General features: G+C 48.3%; 1 protein-coding gene across 2 annotated transcripts in view; it reads right to left on the bottom strand.

Annotated features, from left to right (window-relative positions):
* Positions 1-272: 272 nt before the first annotated feature.
* LOC144093944 (uncharacterized) overlaps positions 273-20,680 on the bottom strand; it is a 157,978-nt gene continuing 137,570 nt past the window's right edge. Inside the window, exon 3 of one of the 2 annotated variants that reach the window (XM_077627712.1) lies at positions 273-4,325. In XM_077627712.1, coding sequence (XP_077483838.1) covers positions 4,183-4,325 — 143 coding nt within the window. In that variant the 3' untranslated portion in view covers positions 273-4,182. The remainder of the gene's footprint in view (positions 4,326-20,680) is intronic. The other variant, XM_077627711.1, reaches the window with a different exon arrangement.

The following is a 20,680-nucleotide window of genomic DNA, read 5'->3' as shown; positions in this document are numbered from 1 at the left end:
CTGCACAGAGATAGTCTGACCTGAACACGAGACGTCCTACGGATGACTACACTCACTGCTAACAAAAAAAAAAAAGAAGAGTGAGACAGTGACGCGCGCGAGTAAAGTTTTCAGCACGCGCTGGTAATCGCGCTTCAGGTAGAAGCGACGCTATCCGTTCTGCGTTTATAAATGTGTACTGTCGCCCACTTAAGAGCTGTCTCACTGCGATTGTCTAAACTATGACTAATCTTCACGTAGGCGCGCCTCTCTCTCCGTTTTTTTCTTGTTTTCATGTGGTGTACTGAGATCGTGGTTGTTTTCAGCGATGTGTTTGGCAGCTCTGGCGCTGAACGGAGCAGCCATTTCATTTGCCGTCAGGCATGTTGTGCTCGGCATGCAGCCATTACAAAAGGGACAACGCCGGAGCGACCTTTAGCGTTTGCCATTTTTAACGCCAGCTCAACGCCGGTTCAGCGAACATGCGCTCGAATATTACATGAAATTTTGGAATTGTACACTTTGGCGGTCGCGTACGTGTCTCTGAATGTCGAGGAAAAGCTTCTGATTTCACGACCATCAACGGCTGCAGTTTTTGGATTGGGTCGTGCCTGCAGGGCGTGGGTTGGCGACTGTGGCAGCGAAACATCTAGACGTTCGTATAAAACGGGGATAGTCAATTGTGTGTAGTCTTGCGTGGGGGCCACACGGGTTTCACTTCCGGTTCCTGCCTCCTCGAGTCGTCTTCTTCCGGTCTAGTGATTACTTCCCCGATGCGCGAAAGTGCGTAAAATAGTATCAGTGTGCGATGTCTCTAGGGGAGCGAATCGTGGCCAGTTGTGTATACAATAAACACTATACTGGCGGTGTATGGCGAAAACAGACGAATGACTCCTATTTTGCGTGGTGACTGGAGATATAAAAAACGCCGCCGCCCCACTTATGAAAGCAACGAGAAAGGAACCCCCCGTGTGTGAGCGAACGCTGGTGTCTTCAACGTGCGCCGCTAGGGCGAATAGTTTTGTACGCCTATCGCTTTCCCTCTACACAGAGCGATTTGACGTGCTCGTCGTCTATCACGTGAAACGGCCTCAAGCTAACTGCTACGTCACAATTGCAGCATGTATTTGTGAGCAACGTTCATTTATAACTGACTGAAAGCGGCAGGTTTTTTCAATAAGACCTACTGAAGTGCAGGCCTGCACAGATGCCACTGCACTAGCGCGCATGTTCTAGTTCATGCCTTTTGCCGCTAGGATAGAAACATTAAGGGTAGTGTGGCGCTAATATATGCCTGTTGAGGAAATGGCCTCCTTCATGATTGTTTCAAAGAGGACAGTTGTATCGTTTGTCTGCGTAATCATTATCATCCACTTACCTATGCTAGGAATGGCGACGAAAAGAAAGCGGCTAAAAAGGAAGGCGCTTTTTATATTCTTCTAGGGCCTAAGTAGTCCTTATTACGGCTATTTTCATTGCTGATGTTAAGATAGTAGAGAAGGACAGAAAAAATGAATTAAATAGTATGCACGAAATGGTAGACGACGATGATGATCATAGCAGAAGAACAGGGCAACCGATCGCCCTCAACGCCCAGAAAGCTAACGAAAGTTGGGGCACTCTGCTCCATATAGGATCCTGGCATCTGTGCACGTCTATAGTTCAGCAGGTCTTGCTGTTGATGCCTGATGACAAATTTTCATAACAATCCTACGTTTCTGATTGCAGTGAACGCCGGCAGTATAAATCGCAGAATACACCGTTTTTTTTTCCTCTACTGCATGCTCGTTTTTTTTTCTTTACTGGATAAAAATAGCGCTTTTCCAACGCTTGTGTTGTGTCAAGAAAAGCAATACGCGCGTCGCATACACGATCATTTCATTTTGTTACTACGAGCTTCCTATAACTTCTGACATGCTTACTTCAAACGTTCCGCCCTCCCATCGTCACGCAACTATTATCTTTTTTGCGTGCGCTTTGAGAGAAAATTTTTAAGGCAGGCTTCCTGTTATTTATTGTTAGCTATGAAGCCGCCATTCTAGAGTCGCTGGGCGTGAAATACTGCTACAGAAAACTGTACATGTCCTCTACAAAACGAACTATCACCGACTTCAAGACGATAACGAGTAGACAATTTTTCGTAACATCTATGTATAGTTTCTTCCGTCCATCGCTGGGTAGTGTCTGCCGAGTTATCATAAAACCTGTCTGTCTAAACGTATCAGAGTCGCGGCTCATTAGGGACCATGAAAGAATACCTCCAATTTCAGAAGGGGCTCCAGCAACGCTTCATAGCTACGATTTAAACGATAAAGCACCCAGATGACAATGTTTAACAACCTGTAAGCCTGTACTGGCAGTTTCAAGCAATAGTTTGCTATTAATGGCATGTTAATTCTTTTAAAGATTAGGCTTCGTCCTCAACGTCAGCCGCGAACCGTATTTATAATAAAGAACGTCTTTTGTTTCCGTGGATTTCTTTTACACAGCTTGCGAACAGCCTGTGTCAATATCTGTAGACAACTGATATTTCTTGCGCTTTTGTATATAAATAATGCCATTAACAACTTACTGCGGGAACTTCCTGTATGATGAATGCCTCTGACTTAGTTGGTCCCTCTTGAACCTTGTATTTTTTGGACTTCGTAAAAATACAAGAGAGTTTACCGTAGCTTTCCTAGGCATTATTTCTCCTTTGGGGTAGGGGGAGGAGGAGCGAAAGTGCGACTCCCTCTTCTCCGTGCCATAAACCCATTTCTGCAAGTGGATACAATACATGCACTCGCGGCGCTCTGCAGTTGCTTTGATGTCTTGGGACAATCTTCTAACGCATTGAAACGCGTTTTATAAGAACAGAAGAGGAAGTTTCCGCTTAAAAGAATTAATCGCTTCCCTAAAAACTGTGCAGGAGTTTGTAGATCCCAAATGTTGCGCCAGATGCAAGGCTACCTGTTTACAAAACGTTAAATGACCACAGATTTGACGCTTACTCTCTCAGCGCCTTCATTCATGGTCCCTATAGGCCGTTCTTTCTTTCCCCGCTTGAAACGTAAACATCTACGACATACATAAAACCACGATTGACGGTCAAACACGCATAACACTCTCTCTCTCTCTTCCGCCTCGCCTTGTCGAGGACTGATGGCTCAACGAAAGAAGCAGATAGAGAGGGACACGACGGAGCAGTCGCAACACTGCGCTGACTGCGATCAACGCATGGGGCGTCCTTCTCACTGACAGGGCTGTAACACACAGCTGGCGACTCCGATGGCTGCAGTGTTCACCCGGGTGGGTCCCGAGCCCCGCTCTGTGCAGCAGTCCGGCTGGCGACTCGATCGTCCGCTGGCACACTGCCACGCACAGAGAAGCCTCCGCACGGTCACGGGCACGACGTCACGCTGTAGATCTCATTCCTAAATTCACCGGCGGGCGGCAAGCTGAAGGCGGCCAGAACCACTTTGAGCAACGCGTTCTTCCCGGTGGCATGACTTCTCAAGTTCAGCGGTGGAGAACAGGCAGGTGACGAGGGATCCTCCTACGGCGCAGAAATATACCACTCCGGAAAGAATGACGAGCCCTTTGTATGCGGGGAGCGCTTCGTCGCAAATGTAGCTAACAGTGTTCGAGGGACATCAGTTAAGTAGGCGATAAACGGCGCTGCAGTTTAGAATGCAGTCATCCAAGGCTGTCCCGGTTTTTCAATATATTTGGCGCAGAATTCCAGGAATAATTTAAGAGATAATTGGAGCCAAGCAAGCCCGTTTTTTTTTCCGCACTGCATTTGAAGCTCGAAATATCTTCCTCTCAGTAAAAGCTTGTGCAGCGTATTATTATGTAATATTATGTGCACCCAACTTATTCGGGACTATCACCTGATGCAGTAAAATGGATAAAACGACATTTTTTGCTAATGTCAGACAGCGCCTGTTAAATTCGTTCTCGCAGTTAACCGGCTCTCCGCAGGCAGGAAACTGTCTCAGCGTGGAACTCTGATCAACACATATCTGCAACGACATTCACCGGTTCCCCACCGCTGGACAGTCGAAATCACGCTTCGGGCGACGGCGGCGCAGCCATCTCCCACACGATCCCTTGGGCCGATGTCGAACCCCAGCCGAACAGAGTAGTTCGCGCTGCAGTTCTCGGGGCCCCGTCAGCCGGCGCATCCCGTCGTCGTGGCGGCAGTCGCACCCTCGAGGAGGGTCAGCCCACGGCCACTGCTGCGGCCGTGAGCGTCGCGTTGTCCGGGCCGAACGCGGTCGTCGCTGTCGCCGTCACGGTGCCCACCGTTGTGGTGGCTGCCGTGGACGTCGGCAGCCGGAACAGGTTCTCGTTCTCCTTCCTCACTGCGCACAGGGAGAGAGAGGGAGAGAAAAAGAAAAGAAGGAGCAAATTTCAGTCAAACACTTGAAATATGCCGTTTCTCAGTGTCAGCTGTCAGTCGAGCCATTAGTCTGACCGCGATGGTCTCTTAACGAATCAGGTGCCACAATAATTTGTCAGAAAACTCTTAGGCGATGCTTCCTGGATCGTTTGAACGCATTACCATCATTCGTTATATCTGACGTAACACAACACTTCACTGCCGCGGAGGCTCAGTGGTTATGGCGCTCGGCTGCTGACCCGAACGACGCGGGTTCGATCCCGGCCGCGCCGGTTGAATTTTGATGGAGGCGAAGTTCTGAGGCCAGTGTACAGTGCGATGTCAGTGCACGTTAAAAAAAAACACAGGTGGTCGGAATTTCCGGATCCCTTCACTCCAGCGTCCCTCATAGCCTAAGTCGCTTTGGGGCTTATATCCCCCTAATCCAAAACCAAACACAACACATATGTTAGTTATACATGATGAGCAAACATGAAGTTCGTTATATCCGAAGTGAACTCGCAAAAGTTGGTTCTATTCGAGGTGGCATAACAAGGTTCGTTATGCCACGCGCAACGCATGACGGCGCTCGCCATTTCCTGTTGTTTTATGATAACGTTTTATGATAACTCAAGAGGCAGTGCCCTCCTCTTTGAAGCTAGGTCAGGGTGTCTTAGAACGCGCAGCTACAAAAAGAAATTTAACGAAGAAGATGACACATGTGCTGTGTGTGGTAAATCTGTAGAAACAATAGAACACCTCATCCTAAAATGTGATGGTATCCATCCCGATTTCGATGCAGGCACAGTCACTCTTCCTGAGGCCTTAGGGTTTAGAGATAACAATAGTCATGTAAATAAATATGCGGTGGAAATTAGCAAAAAGCGATTGGAGGATTGGTGGCACAAAAACACAGAGGTGACATAAGTTCTAAAGTGTAGGAAGACGTTTTTTAAAGGAAATGGCCAATTGTATTAACAACTTACAGCAGAGTAAACAAAAATAAAGGGAAAAAAATGAGCATAGTGGTAACAACCACCGCCCTGCTTCAAAGGGGATGCTCCTACCTTCCATCCATCCATCCATGCATCGACACCTAACGCATTAATAGACACCTTTAGCATACCGTGTACCGTAATAGTGTCACCTTGAACGGAGTCCCGGGAGCCCGTCCATATTGCCAGTGCGCACGGGCTGATTGGTTTTAAATCGGCAGGCGCGCGCGCGCGCAGCTGCCTGGTATGTGACGCCATCTGGCGCTCTCAAGGCAACCTGCGCATGCGCACTGACGGCGCGCCTGCTCCCGATACTCCGGTAACGTTTGCGTGGTGCACGGTATGATAAATGCGTCTATTAATACGCCGCTAAAGCCGTCAATGGGACACTGAGGACAACCATGTATAGTTTTTTTTTCCAATAAAAATCGAATGCATGGCTCCTTGCGGCTATGTTATTGTTTGTCCGGCAGCACTTTTACGCACCGACTGACAAGAGAGTTACATTTAAAAATGGAACATTCTTTTCTCTCCACTCAATTCAAATTCATGACGTCAGTAACAAAACGCACTCTGTGTCCACCGTTTTGAAGAGAACGGCGCTCTGTTCTACCTCATTGATCGCCAACTGTACAACATTGGACTCTGTGATCAGCGTTGTCAAGAGAATAGCGCTTATTCCTAGCCTCAGAGATTAGCGATACGAAAACTATTGACATTATCGGAGTTCCCTTGTGAAAATGACAGCTGATGGCGGTACCCCTATTTTACTTTTGTTACCTTTTTTATATCTTATAACCCCCGTTTGAAGTGAAACTGAGCCTCTCTGTCATTTGAACGCGGTAATCTACCGAAGCAGGTCAACTTCAATTTCCCATCTTTGTTCTTTCAAACAACAGCTCTTGTGCTTACGTGACTTACGATCATGTAGCATTACTTGAGTGCCCATTCAACTTCTTTGGAAAGGCATGTTTTAAAACATGCATCAAGTAAGACACAGCAAAGACATTTCGAATTTCCTGTGAACTGTGAAAGTGTGGCGGAAATATAATTTTAATTTCTGCCTAATAAGTATAGAATGGCTCCCCCCCCCCCCCCACGCCAAGAAAAAAAAATAAGGCATAATTCGTCAAAAGGTGGGAAAGTTTTGCTACCGTTAATTGTAAGAGTTACGAACTCTGCAACAGCATAATATAATAATAATAATTGGTTTTTGTGGAAAGGAAATGGCGCAGTATCTGTCTCATATATCGTTGGACACCTGAACCGCGCCGTAAGGGAAGGGATAAAGGAGGGAGTGAAAGAAGAAAGGAAAAAATAGGTGCCGTAGTGGAGGGCTCCGGAATAATTTCGACCACCTGGGGATCTTTAACGTGCACTGACAACGCACAGCACACGGGCGCCTTAGCGTTTTTCCTCCATAAAAACGCAGCCGCCACGGTCGGGTTCAAACCCGGGTACTCCGGATCAATAGTCGAGCGCCCTAACCACTGAGCCACCGCGGCGGGTGCAACAGCACCGCACGTTTTAAAAACTGGCAGGCATAGTGACTGGACCGTAATAGAGACGAGTTGCCGTACCTGGGGCAGAAAACAAACTGCTCTTGACTGCTGTACAACTGCCGGATGTCACTATAGCTGCTTTAGGCAAAAGTTAGTAGGCGGTGCAGTTAAGCGCCTTCTTCCTAATGTTGCCAAGGAGGATTCCAGTACTCGGGAAAAGTTTTCTCATATATCATTCGCAGAATTTAATGACAACTACTCTTTGGTGACAGAAACTTATCCACCACCCCCACCCCTTCCCCCACATGCCGGGTCTGTTTTGTTGCTCGTGTAGCTGCGTCTGCGTCTGTCAGACCATCTGTACACGGCCTCCGTGCCTTTACTCACTTCGAGCAGCGCGGTTTTCCTAAGGCTCCAGAGGTGTTTTAAAGGATCTTCCTTTAAGCTTTAACCAGGCCTGACAGTGCACGCTTCTCGAAGGCTTTACAATACGCTAATTGAACATGGGGAAAATTGGCCCTGGCAAATGCTTCTGAACGGAAACTCCAGAAAGTTAGGCAACAATAAAATGCGTTTAAACGGACAATGGCTAGACTTGTAATATCGCGACGACAACCGACGACGGTACCATTCCTTGGCCGTACACTACCAGAACACGCTTCGGCAAGAGAGTCCTCTGGCAAGCCACGCGGTTCCCTGAAAGAAAGATGCCCAGAGTAGTCGACAGGCCAAGGCGCTGAGTTGATGTCGAGTCCGGCGAGGACGTGAAGGATGAATGCGGAACTGAAGTGACAGCTCCGGATGGGAAGCCGGGGCAAGACAACAACGCGAGGCCGAAGCTCGGGCAGTGCGCCAGAATTGTAAAGGTGACGCACGGGCGATGCGCCAGTGAAGGAGCAAAGATGAAGCAAATAAAAAGTTTAAGAGCACTGTGGCGACCCGCACTATAGAGAAATGCGGAAACATGCGCTGCTGCAGTGAGCGGGATCGCACCATTCAGCACATGCGCAGCAAATGTGCGCACTCGTCGGCGGCAAATCAACGACTGGCGTGGCCCGGAAGTCGTCTCTTATACACAGTGCGCAACCACGTGACCGATTATGACGTCAATAGAACCTTCTTGAATTCTTTGGTGCGAAATTGAACTAAAAAACGCTACGTGATACAGCACTAGTAGCAGTGATTGCCGAAATTTCAACGCATGCAGCCTACTTTCTCAACCCGCCGTGGTGGCTCAGTGGTTAGGGCGCTCGGCTACTGATCCGGAGTTCCCGGGTTCGAACCCGACCGCAGCGGCTGCGTTTTTATGGAGGCAGAACGCTAAGGCGCCCGTGTGCTGTGCGATGTCAGTGCACGTTAAAGATCCCCAGGTGGTCGAAATTATTCCGGAGCCCTCCACTACGGCACCACTTTCTTCCTTTCTTTTTTCACTCCATTGTATACCCCTACTTTTACGGCGCGGTTCAGATGTGCAACGATATATTAGACAGATACTGCGCCGTTTCCTTTCCCCCAAAACCAATTATTATTATTATTAGCCTACTTTCTCAGAACTCTTTTCTGCAAGTCATCTTGTCACGTAACTTTGTACGACGTCATCACTTTCTCACGTTACCTTGGTGTGACGTCATCACTGTGCCACATGACTTCAAAACTTTGCGTCATCTTGTCACGTGTCTTTGATATGACGTCATACTTATCATCCTTATCCCTTCCATCATCGTTATCATCCTAAATTTCGTTTGCCTTGTCTGTTTTGTTAACTGTCATTAATTATTTATTTTATTTAGCATGAACCATATAGGGACAATACGTCATCAATATTCGTCTCAACATATTGCGCCGCTCATTAATTTATTACTCAATTACATTACAATTACACACAATCACACATTAAAGTTGTGACGTCATAGTGCAGACACATTTTGCTGGCACTTTTTGTGGACATGACCTTGAGATTGAGCCATTTAAAGCTTTCTCATAAAAAATAAAAAAAGAAGGAAGAAAACTCCTACACATTTTAACGTTCTCTGTAGAGAAGCAGGGACAAGGCTAGCTCTCTCATTTCCCCTCCTCCCTCGCACATTTGGAGAGCAAGAACCACGTAGGACAGGCTAATCTACATCGCATGCCCTCCGAAATGTCCGGTAAGCTCGTTTAGTTCCGTGCTGCGTCAACATGCAAAGTTACGCAACAACGAGCAAACTCCTAGCATGTCTAGCAACTAAAGAACTAGGATAGCTCCTGGAGACATGATAGAACTGCAGATCATTTTAGTTACACTTCAGAGGCCTGTGAGGAAATATAAGACATAACACATCACTGACCTTGATTCCCCTTGTGGGCAATGCTTTGCTTTTTCTGCGTGCTATACCTTTGTGTCCTTTGCACTGCTGCTTTCTTTTACCCCACGCGCTGATGCTCGACGCTGAGGGGCTGACATACGCTTTCCGAAATTTTCGGCTGCCGAAGCGTAGCGGTAGGAATATAAAAAACTTGGTAAGGAAGGAAACTTTCGACACACATCCTACGTCGACCAGCTTCCATCTCAGAGAAGTCGCGGGCGATCACGACCAGCTGTCACACCCAATAGCGTTTCACAGAGCGCGGCTTCCTTTCGCTTTTCTAACTGCAACCGCTTCAGTGGCCCCGCGTTTGTTCACCTACGCGGGACGCACCGCCCGTCAATGCCAGGGCAGGGCTTTCTCCTGCGCGCGACCGAAGAAAGGCAGCCCAGGAAGCTCGCACGCCGCGGCTAACGCAATTGACTCTCAACAATCCTGCGCGGTGAGGGCAAGCACTTCACTGATGGGGAATCCCCGTCGCCTCGACTGAAAAGAGCCGAGGCGACCGGCAGCAAATCAACGGAGCAGCTGCTCGAAGCTCACCCCTCCGCAACGCCACCCTCGTCCTCCGCAAGGCCGCCCTCGTTCCGTTCACCAGCAAGGGACCAGTCCTTCTCCTCTACCTAGTCCCCTCTCTCTATTATCGGGCTCCGGATGAAGGGGACAAACCGGACACGCATGGATACCCGCCACCTCCTCTCCCTGCTCCCAGAAGCCAGCGTCCCGCGTTTAGCCGATCATTTCTATCTTCCCTCGGCGCTCGGACATGTGTCCTTGCTGTCCGTCGGAAAAAATGTTTCCCGCCCGTGCAAAGCTTGCAGAGGCGGGGCACAGTCCGACGAAGTGGAACACGACAGTACGGTGCAGCGTGTCGGCAGAGAACGGCTTCAGTTAAATGTAATCCAGAATGGAGGCGCGGGATGGCGCTTCGCTGTCGCAGGACCTAGTGTTCCGGTGTATGCTCCCGCTCCCTGCAGGGGCATATACAGGAACACTAGCAGGACACATTCGCGGACCTCTCGTCCAGCCTTTTCGATCTTGGCTGTACAGCTGTACTCTGAGCGTAAAGTCTCGGACAGAAACCCATCGAACACGTTGTCGCGAGTGACGTTCAGCGAAGCGGATGCAGTCAGGCTAAACCGTGCGCTGTCCGTGCCCATCAGTTGCAGAAACGACTGACGTGTTAGCTCCAACATGTGAGCCTAGCGTCTGAACGCGGCGTCATAGAAGTGCCGTGTGGCGTTTGGGGTCCTCAGAAGCTCGGCAACTACATGCTGCTATTCATAAGGGCGTTCCCGCATGATCCCAAAAAGGAAGAATAGAGGGATCACTGAAAGTGCCAGAGTGTGATTCATGGCCACTTAGGTGGCAACAACAAACAGAAGACGCGAGGAATACGCACAAATTAGCATTGAGAGAGTGCGTGTCGTTCTCCCGCATTTCCTCTGCGTCCGCTGACAAATTATAGCGAGCCTCAAGCAAATAATACACATTTGCGCATGCAGTGGTTGTGCATGTCAACTTGTCATCGCAATGTGCGCGCTGGTCTAGCTACCAAGTAGTACAACCAAATCGCTCGAATTTCTATCTCAAGAGTGTCTCTGTGTAACGAAGGCCCTATTCTTTGACGTCTGACTTTAGATGCGGTCTCAAAGGCTGCCGCTTGATACAAGAAAAGGATATCCACCTTTTGGAACTTACTTGGGACAAGATAGACAGTAGGCAATCCAAGATACTTGCACTTCGTGATAGACAATAGGCGCCAACATTCATTTCGCAACACGAACATTGCGGGGTCAGAAATTTGATGCCATGCGTCGTCGATACTCTCTGAGAAACGGATTTAAAAATGCAGATGGCTTTTAGGATCCAAAGGCAATAGACCAAAAGCGGCACATCATGGCCTTAAGGAGGTACCGCTTCGTCGACTTTTCTGGAATATATTTCTGTGGTATCCACTACAAGGAACGATACCACCAAACGTCACAAGATAAACAGCACGTTACTCAAGTAGGATGATGTGGTTTCCGAGCCGCCTCCTGAGATAACTAATCACGGAAAATGAGAACACAAACAACCAAACCTGCACGCATTCTCACAGACCTCATTATACTCCGTCGGTACTGGCGAACCCTGCATTGTTTAGTTTTGTAACAACAACAGGGACACCAAGCCTGCATTGCGGCCACCGTTTTGTTCGTCAAACGGCATGGTAGGAAACACCGATGACGAACTGCAACGGTGAAAAAATGACATGTTTTGAAATGCGCATTAAAGCAGCTATAGCTGCGTCTTGAAATGCACGGATTATGAGGATTGGTGTTTTCACTTCGCACTCTAAGCTGGCGCAGTTGGCAACTTTGTATGCCGCGATGGTGCACAACCAAACTGCAGTCGTCACGAGCCCCTCTCGTATAAGGGCAGTGGCCTGAGAGGTTTGCAAGAGGTATGTACGAATTGCCGGTGTTTACAACCGGCCATGCCAAAACCTCCCGCTGTTATGACAATGGCCAGATGGGTGAGCTAACAAAAGCCTCAGAATAAATTCGTAGCCTCGTGTGTTTTCCAGACACTCACGGCAAAAACACGCACGCACTGGCATAGCTGCAAAGCAAGAAAAGTAGGGGTAATTAATGCAACTTATTTTCTCCAAAACCTATCCAAAAGTATGACAAGTCGCAGTGAGGAGGCTGCATTTTTCTTGGCAGCCAAAACCTGGCCCAACTCCAGCGCTTCGGCGTTTCTCCGCAAGTTGTGTCTTTGAGGCCGCGGATCGACCCTGCATTCGCTAGGTTATACCAACATGTTCTCTGACTGCGTCTTAGGGCGAAATTGAGTTCTGGCCAACTGGAAGCTAGACTGCTGGTAACCATGGGCAGAGTTTGGAAGCGAATATCAGGGACACACCGTAACCTAAAGTTGTGTAGATGGAAGGTTTATGAGCAAAGCGGCGACAATAATGATGAGTTTTTGGCGATCATTTTTTTTCCTTGTTCCCCCCTTCCTTGTTCCCTCAGCTGGTTAGCTAAGTTCATTATTATTTATTCACTGAAAGATCTCCCGAAACTCTTATAATAGCCAATTCCTTCGCCGGATTGGCGCCCTTCGCGTCTTCTATTGACTCAGGAATGTCGTTGTTGCGTTACAAAAAAAAAAAATGATTCCACTAGGCGGTTTCCGCGCACGAGAAGGTAGAAGAACGCGTTCGTGAATATACTTACGAAAAAAAAATTGTAGAGCACTGCAGTCTGCTGCATCGAAGAAATGCGAAAACGTTTGCGTTTGAACGTCCGCAAGTCTTTTTTGGACCTTATCGCTGTCGCGTGACACTTATCACGTGACCCTTGGATGATGCCGGCAACTTTTTTTGGAAGTCATCGTTGTCTATCGTCAGTGCACATCCCCACCACACTTTAGTGTCGTGCACGCCACAACGCGTTCCCTTCGTGCCCCTCTAACATACTTAAGCCAACGGCTCTTCCTCGGGCTGAACCTCGTGTTTCACCCAGAGGCCATTTCAATCGAATGATGCTCCAACTCAAGGACATTTATGATGAAAGGGACTTTCCATCGGACTGGTTTCGGCTGTTTATGCGGTGTCTATCTTTTGCCGCCCTTTTAGCTGTGTTGTTTTCTTTCTAGCTAGTGCAGTTCCGCCACTAGCTGCGTGCTTTGTAAACAATCTATATATATTCCCTTTCTGTATACACACAGAACCTTGTGTAGTAAATACCATATGAAAAAAAAAAAAAACGTCTTTTTGTGGCGTATGTGTTGCAGGCCGGTCTGACACACAGAGGGCCCGGGTTCGAACCGCAGAGCCGGCAGATTTGTTTTTTCGAATGGTCATTTTAGTGCGGACACGCTCTGCTGACAGACACTGTACACGCCACTCATGAGACAAGCAGCAGCGCTCTGACATACGACGGGCCAATGATTGGGTCGATTGCATGCGCGTCCCCTGGCCTTGTCGCTGTAGCTTCCAGCACAAAAACAGTGAAAAAAAAAATAGGGGCAAAGCAGTTTCCTCACTATTCTCAGAGAAAATAGAAAACATCCCAGATTGTGATAAAAATGTTTAGATGGACCTGTTGACTTTCCTTTCTCTGTGTCTACTTTATTTTCTAGTTTTCAAGAATCATTCCTCCCAAGAATCCTCCTGTTTATCTCAGATTTCTATGATCTTTTGGTTGTTTTTAAACCCCTAACTCTTTCGGATCTCGCCTTTCTTACATAATTAAGGCTGAGAGCTCTACACTGTATTATAATATGCAAGATTTCTCCGCCTAGTCGTGTGGTAACACCAAATATCGCCCACGTCTTGGAATTCTTGTTCTTTAGAATTTCACCCACAAGCACCCAAAGCCCTTGCCTGAAGTAAAACTCTCCAATGCAGGTACAAAGCGTAACTTATCCTTTACTTGTTCTATAACGTTCTGTATTTGTTTAGCCGTTTAGCTCTAGAATCTGTCTACGCCGAATCTTTTACATTGCACGAATTCAGCGGCGCTTAGTAAGATCCATTTCGTACAACACTGACTGGTTAAAGTATTGTGCACTACTGTCGCAATGTCAATCACTGGACTCTGTCACTATGAAGCGGGAATTAAACGTGTATACAGCTCCTGCCAACGCTAACCACACGGATGACACGCATGCTTGACAGGTTGGCCCTATTTAGCCGGCACCTTCACGCTATTTTCGGTAAGGCGCGTACTGGTCTGCATTTTGGGGGCCGTTGGCAGCTCGCGAAAATTCTGAAAACCAGCCATTATCCTACGGCTTGAAAACGCCTGCAGCTTATATCTAAGCTTTAGCTGTGCTCTGTGCTGAGCGCTATGTGTCCATATGCTCAAATTTGGAGGACAACGCGTGCGGAAGCCCAGTCTGAGCAAGTGGAAGGCGTGCACTGGCTGATGAAACCTTGGTTAAGTACTGAACGGCTCGAATACGTCAAATCTCGCTATACTGAGACCTTGATGAAAACTGTATTCAAATGTCGAGCAGTGTCATGCCCACCTGAATACCTTACGCTTGACCCCGGTTACTGCCCAGACAATTGTGAGCTTTCCCTTCTTCACCGTGTTGGAGATGAAGACATGACTGCTACCTGCGGATGCTCTCGAGTCTCAACTGCACATAGCGAGTCTCGGTGCTGAATTCGATTCACATTAAGACTGTTTAATGCTTTAAGGGTGGGGAACTCGCTGTGTTCGGGCTTGCACCCTTCACTGTCCGCACACACTGCTGCTACAGTCAGTGCTGCTCCGAACTGCCCTGATGTGAAGACTTGTCGGCAAAAGGGTCACGTGGCAAAGGTCGGCTGCTACGCGCTATCCGCGACAGGGCCTCACAGAAGCCGACCGGGCGTCCAATTGGGCTCTGCAGCGCGGGAGTGCGGACCGGGACAGAGGGGGGGGGGGGGGGGGGGGGGAGAACGGAAACGAAAGAGAACAGGGAAGGTTCGATGTAAAAATAGAGAGAAAAAGCGCGCAGTTTAATACCCCCCCCCCCGAAAAGCATAATGTAGCCAAGGCTGAATCCACACGAGGGCAGATAAAGATCACGAAAAACGGAGCATCAAATGATCCAAGTTACGAGAGTATTGAACAAGCTGTGAAAGAGTGGGGAGATTGTTGGGGGTGCAGGAAATGAAAAAAAGATGCAAAGGCTGTCACAGCTGTGCGGTGACTCGCCATATGCCAGTTTTCAGAAGTGCATAACTAAATCTGAAACGAGTGCACTACAGAAAAGAAAACCAATGAGAAAAAAAGCAAAAACAAAAGAACAAAAAAGAGAACGTCAAAACACTGGCGCTCTCACCGGAAAGTAGTGAAAATAGTTGAAATAATCTGCACATCAAATGAGATTGAGCTGTTCAGTGCCATTCAGATTTAACGTTGGCAAGCGACGCCTAGATTCGTTGACGTCTTTTATGTCCACCAGAACAAAGAAACGTTCTAGATAAAAAAAACCATTGTGGGGCACAACCGACGATTTGGAGCGCGAAACAGCGGTGAATATTTAGCAAAATGTATCATCCGAAAAATCTGTTTCGCAGGCAACATATTGTAGGAAGCATATGTCTTTCGAAAATAACGCCGCTTCAGATAAAGGGGCTCATTTTAAGCCAGCAAAATACACAGAAACCAAATGGCCGCCAGGGGAACAACAGGAACCATTGAAAGCAGGCTATACCCTTATCGCGACTGCATCCTTTGTCGCACTGCCGTTGATGGCACAAGTCTTTGTTCATTTTTCGCTATTTTTTTCCTTCCTTTTTGTGCTTGCAATGGCAGAAACAGCCTTTGGGCGCCCGAGGCACGAAAGCAGTTAGATTTTTGCGCTTGCAGCTTCAGTGCAATGGCGAGAACGCTAACAGACTGTCGTTGTCGTCTGCTTGCAGTATTACTGGAGAGGAGAAAATTCTCCTTTTCTTGACTTCAGCGACAGCCAGAGAAACATCTGATCGGAACAAAAGGCGGCAATAAAAAGAGAGAAAACGAGCAAAACCGAATGATAAGACGGCGGCTCTTTTGTATGCTGGATGAAAAGTCGCTTTCAGAGAACCTCGTCGCGTGGCGATTGGAAAGCGCTTGACAAAAGACAATTTCGTTCCGGTCAGAACTCGGGCTTTGGTCGTTGCAACGCGAGGCTGGAAACGTGTACGACACACAAGAAAATAATAAGAAAAAAAGCGGGCGCAGATTCTCGGGCCTGTGTGGTCGGCCGTTTTGATACGAGAAGCGGCGAGTCATGGCGCTTCATGTTTTACGTGACTCGTGTGCCAAGGGAAGGACCGCCACGGCGGTCGTCAAATTGTGCAACAGAAACCAGCGCCATCCAGTGCCCGGGGCGCGCTCTATATTTTGCGGTCAATAATTTCGCGGCCGCCGGATCTATACACTAGCCAGCCGATACACAGGAATCAGTCTTGCTTCCTATGAAAATGCTGCGTATGCCTCGCGAGAGAAATGCTTCATACTACCGCGACCAAGGGTTGCTCAATGCTCTCGGTGCAGAGAAAGTATATTAATCGCTGAAAAATACATCTGCAATATCGGTCACATACAAATCTTGGAAACGGCCCCTTTTTTTTTGCCCTTCTCGTGCGCATTCCGCGAATTTCTGGCAGCTGGAAGCGCGTTCAGGCTTGCCCGAATAACATAGTCATGCGGGCCGATGCATCTCAGGATTAAGAAACGCGGCGAACGATGCCGGTGGTGCCATTCCGTCGCTCGTGTAAATATTTGTACTTGACATCGTATATGCCGCACGCGATGTTATAGCCTTTCCAGTGACGGAGTTGTTTCGCTGAGGTTAACAGCGTGCTTGTCTAGGTAAGGTTACAGGGGCTTCTGAGAGTTTCTTTTCGTCGGTAAGAACTTGAGGAAAAACATATCGCCGAACACAAGGGCGAACTTATCCGAAGTATTCTGAAACTTTCGATTAGAAAAATATACAGCAAAAAAAAGAAGGAACGCTGTTTCAGACCCCTCGGCATACCCCCTTTGGCGCCGCGCGTATGTGGCCTCTCACGCTGTGGTTTGGATATCGTCGACACCTCAATCGTCTTTCATCCGTTCCTTGAGCGCCGCGAAGTTTTGAGAAATCTGGTAAGATGATAATAATAATAATAATAATAATAATAATAATAATAATAATAATAATAATAATAATAATAATAATAATAATAATAATAATAATAATAATAATAATAATAATAATTGTTTTTTGGGGAAAGGAAATGGCGCAGTATCTGTCTCATATATCGTTGGACACCTGAACCGCGCCGTAAGGGAAAGGATAAAGGAGCGAGTCAAAGAAGAAAGGAAGAGAGAAGTGCCGTAGTGGAGGGCTCCGGAATAATTTCGACCACCTGGGGATCTTTAACGTGCACTGACATCGCACAGCACACGGGCGCCTTAGCGTTTTGCCTCCATAAAAACGCTGCCGCCGCGGTCGGGTCCGAGCCCGGACACTCCGGATCAGTAGCCGAGCGCCCTAACCACTGAGCCACCGCGGCGGGTAAATCTGGTAACAGCAAAAATTGGTTTTGAGGTAAGCGAAGGCACCGTCGACCACAAGCGCGATGCTTAGCCCGAGTTGGCGCCACCTTTTCTTCGAACGCCGGCGCTTCTGCCCCGCGCTTCGCTGCTCACTGGAAGTGGTGGACGAGCGCGCTCTTGCTCTCTATGAAAAGCAAAGCGAAGTAAAATGGCCGACCAGAATGTACCGTATTTTTCGGATATATAGTCCGCACGCGGTGTACGGTCTGCAGGGGCAAATTTCGGCCAAAATGGAAAGTTTTTGCTTGATAGCTCCTCCCAACCGGAGTATAGTCGGCGGGGACGATATTTCGGCTGAAAATAAGCTCTTTATACTGTCCGATGATGTTCGAGGGAAGCGGCCGACATCCGCGCAATTTTTTCATCGACGTCAAATTCTTTCTCTCGTGCTCGGTTCGACTTGGCTGCTTGCGCACGTCGCCACCGTTCTTCAAGAATGACTACGACGCCTCTGGCATTATTCATCGAGGTTTCTCGCATGTGCTCACAAATCTCAGCACCGAAAATGCAGCCAGCAGCATTTGCTTGCATATCGCAGCTCACTGCATATCGGGACGGATCTCGCGATGTGATTTAGCACGACAAAGTGTTGCAGCCTCTGTTGGGTCCCGCCTTGTTTTTACTTCGACAACCACGCTAGGCTTATCCGCGTATGACAGACGACATAGAAAATTTAATGATGTACAGTCCGCAACACATAATAGTCCGCTAATCATGTATAGATAGTCCGCACCACGCGAAATTCCAGCTTTTAAACACGTATAGCCCGCGGAGTATAGTCCGACAAGTACGGTAAAAGGAATAGACCAACCTGGCCTGCTTCCCGCCCTCTATTCTGTATTTGAGCCCGCCTGGACAGCGCACCCTATAAAACTAACCAGCAGGTAAGCACGGGCGTGTTCAGCAGCGACACACCGCGACAACGAGAACGCTTAGACAAGAAGAATATATGCATATATCCATCTATTGCAGCAGACGCTTTCCACAGTACTGTGGCGAGCACTGCTCGAGCAACGTGAACCATGGCGCCGCGGGGAAATCCAGTGGGGATGAGATCCGCTCGCGTGGCTGCAGAGTTCTCGTCCCTATTTCGTTCCGTCCACGGAAATGCGGATCTCATTTGCAAAAGCAATCCTTTGGCAGAGACCGTCGCGTCGTCTCGCTCCGGGTGCGGGTTCAGAAGCGCGGAACATGTAGTTCCGAGCTCCTGAGCGAGTGTTTAGCAGCAAAAACAATGGAAGCGCAGTTGCGACCATGCTAGAAATTTCCCCCGGGAAGGGTGGCAGCAGAAAAATAGAGCTCACCGGCTGAGGAGCGGGAAAGAAGCCTTCGTCGAGATTTCGAGTCGTATATAAGTAGACGCCCCCCTCGATTTGTCGGCGAGATTTTCGTTGCGAATACGCACGCCGCGCGAGCTCCAGGAGTGGATGGAAAGCCAGCGAAGAGTTGTCCCCGGGAGAATTTTGCAAATCTCCCGCCACTGTGCGAATCCCTTCTGTTATTGATTCCAAAGGGGGAGAAAAAATAATAAAGGGTTGCGAGAGTTGAAGGGTCCACTCTAAGCAAGCGAAAACAACTGAGACGTACTTTTGCTCGTTTCACGAAGATTGCGCCGAAAGTTGTAATGAACTGAGAACCTAGAAAAGCGTAGCCCTGTGGCCAACATTGCGCGACTTATAAAGCAGCTCGCCAACTCGAATCGAAACCAAATCACCAAATAACCTGCTATTAATGCGATAACAATAGAGGCCTCAGCGGGAAGAGAATGCGCCATCCGCAGTAAATTCGGGGTTTGTCTGGAAGGAATTGACGTCACCCGACCGGATCATTCTCACCGGCTGATTGGCAGGAGTGAAGTGACGTCGCCAGCCTGGAAGTGATGTCACGTCCGGTAAAGAATGCAGCAGCTGCTAGTGTTATCGCATTGCAGACAACAATGAAATTAGGTGTTCGTATGAATTTTGCATCATCTTTTCCATTTGTGCGATCATTAGTGGTAATTAGGCTTCGCTTGTGGTACGCGATGTGATCTTTTAAGGTGTAAGCCTTACTTGCTCCCCTGAGCGAAAACACGTCTGTGTTTGTGTGCGTTCACACTCGATGGTAGCCATAAAAGATGCCGTCCTCAAGCAACCTGGCAGGTGGCGGTTAAATAACGATTGGGTGCGCGAAGTTGCTCGGGAACAGCTACCTGAATCGCACAAATTCCACCGGTGGCAGCACCTGCCATCGCAGAGAAGTGGCACACAGCTTAGCCACTGCACCACTGCGCCAAGAGTGGTTTGATGATTCCCAGGTGGCTATTAATGTAAAGTTGAGAATGATCGCATGCGACGGTCGGCGCATTTGAAAGCAGCGTGATGCGGTAGCTGGTGGGGAGGGTGGCGATGCCTTCACCAAGTTAGCGCGCAGATCATAAGAGGTGCAACGGCGGCTACGTAAGGAGTCACGCAGAGGTAGAATTTCCAGCTGCGTGGTATCGGGTTATAGATCATGCCGCAGCGCGCGGCGACTGCGTTCACAAAGTGAGCGGGCGGGCTTACGCCTTTCACGCGTAAGCTCTCTTAAGTGTCTCTGTCTGCTTTTTAGTCTGTGCTTGTAATTTAGAAGCTTTGCGAGGAAAGAAAGCGGCGGTTATAAGCGCTTACGTTAACCCAACCTACGATGGAAGCAATTAGAGTGATCTCTAGAGAGAGAGAGAGAAATGTCACTCATTCCAGAACCGTAATCATTAGGCTGGTTTCACATTTCGAAAGAGAAAAGAAAAAATTGCGCCGAAAAGAAAAACGCAGTCGAAAAACGCCACATCACAAGCTTTGTATTGAATAGCAGCAATCAACGCTCGAACACCTGACTTACTCTTTCCTGTTTACGTTCGAGCGCGCGAGGTAAGTCGCATAGCTTCGTTAGAAGCTGGGATAAGAGCGTCCCAATCGGTATCAATAAACGAAGAATTCCTAATGAACGCTATTCATAAGTCCGCGCTGCCGACAGCTCGCCTCCCCCAAGTGGTGATACGTATACGGCTCAGGGCTGCTCACGGCTCCTGCACGAGTGTGCTGGATTTTAGCTGGGCGAGGCGTTCGTGTAAAAAAGAAAAAAATATAAATTAATTAAGATAGAAGAGTGAGCAAGATGTCGGGATATCAACACGGGCGTCAGACCACTCACATCGTGATGGGGCGAGGCAAGGTGGAATGATGGAATGAGTGACTCCACTTTTCGGCCTCGTCTCGCGAAACGGTGCCTTAAATTCGATTTGGGTTGTCAAGCAACTGCCGCAGCCGCTAACATTTTTCACAAAATGAGGTTCTTGAATGCACGTTTTTTTGTGTGTTACTGTTGTCCTCTACTTGGTACCCACCGAAGGCAACACTGTTCAACCCTCATGTAACGTTTCGAACCCTTGGTCAGTTTTATAACACGC

Source organism: Amblyomma americanum, chromosome 6 (genome assembly GCF_052857255.1).
Source record: "Amblyomma americanum isolate KBUSLIRL-KWMA chromosome 6, ASM5285725v1, whole genome shotgun sequence".
Classification (NCBI taxonomy): domain Eukaryota; kingdom Metazoa; phylum Arthropoda; class Arachnida; order Ixodida; family Ixodidae; genus Amblyomma; species Amblyomma americanum.
This window is presented reverse-complemented; position numbering and strand designations above follow the sequence as displayed.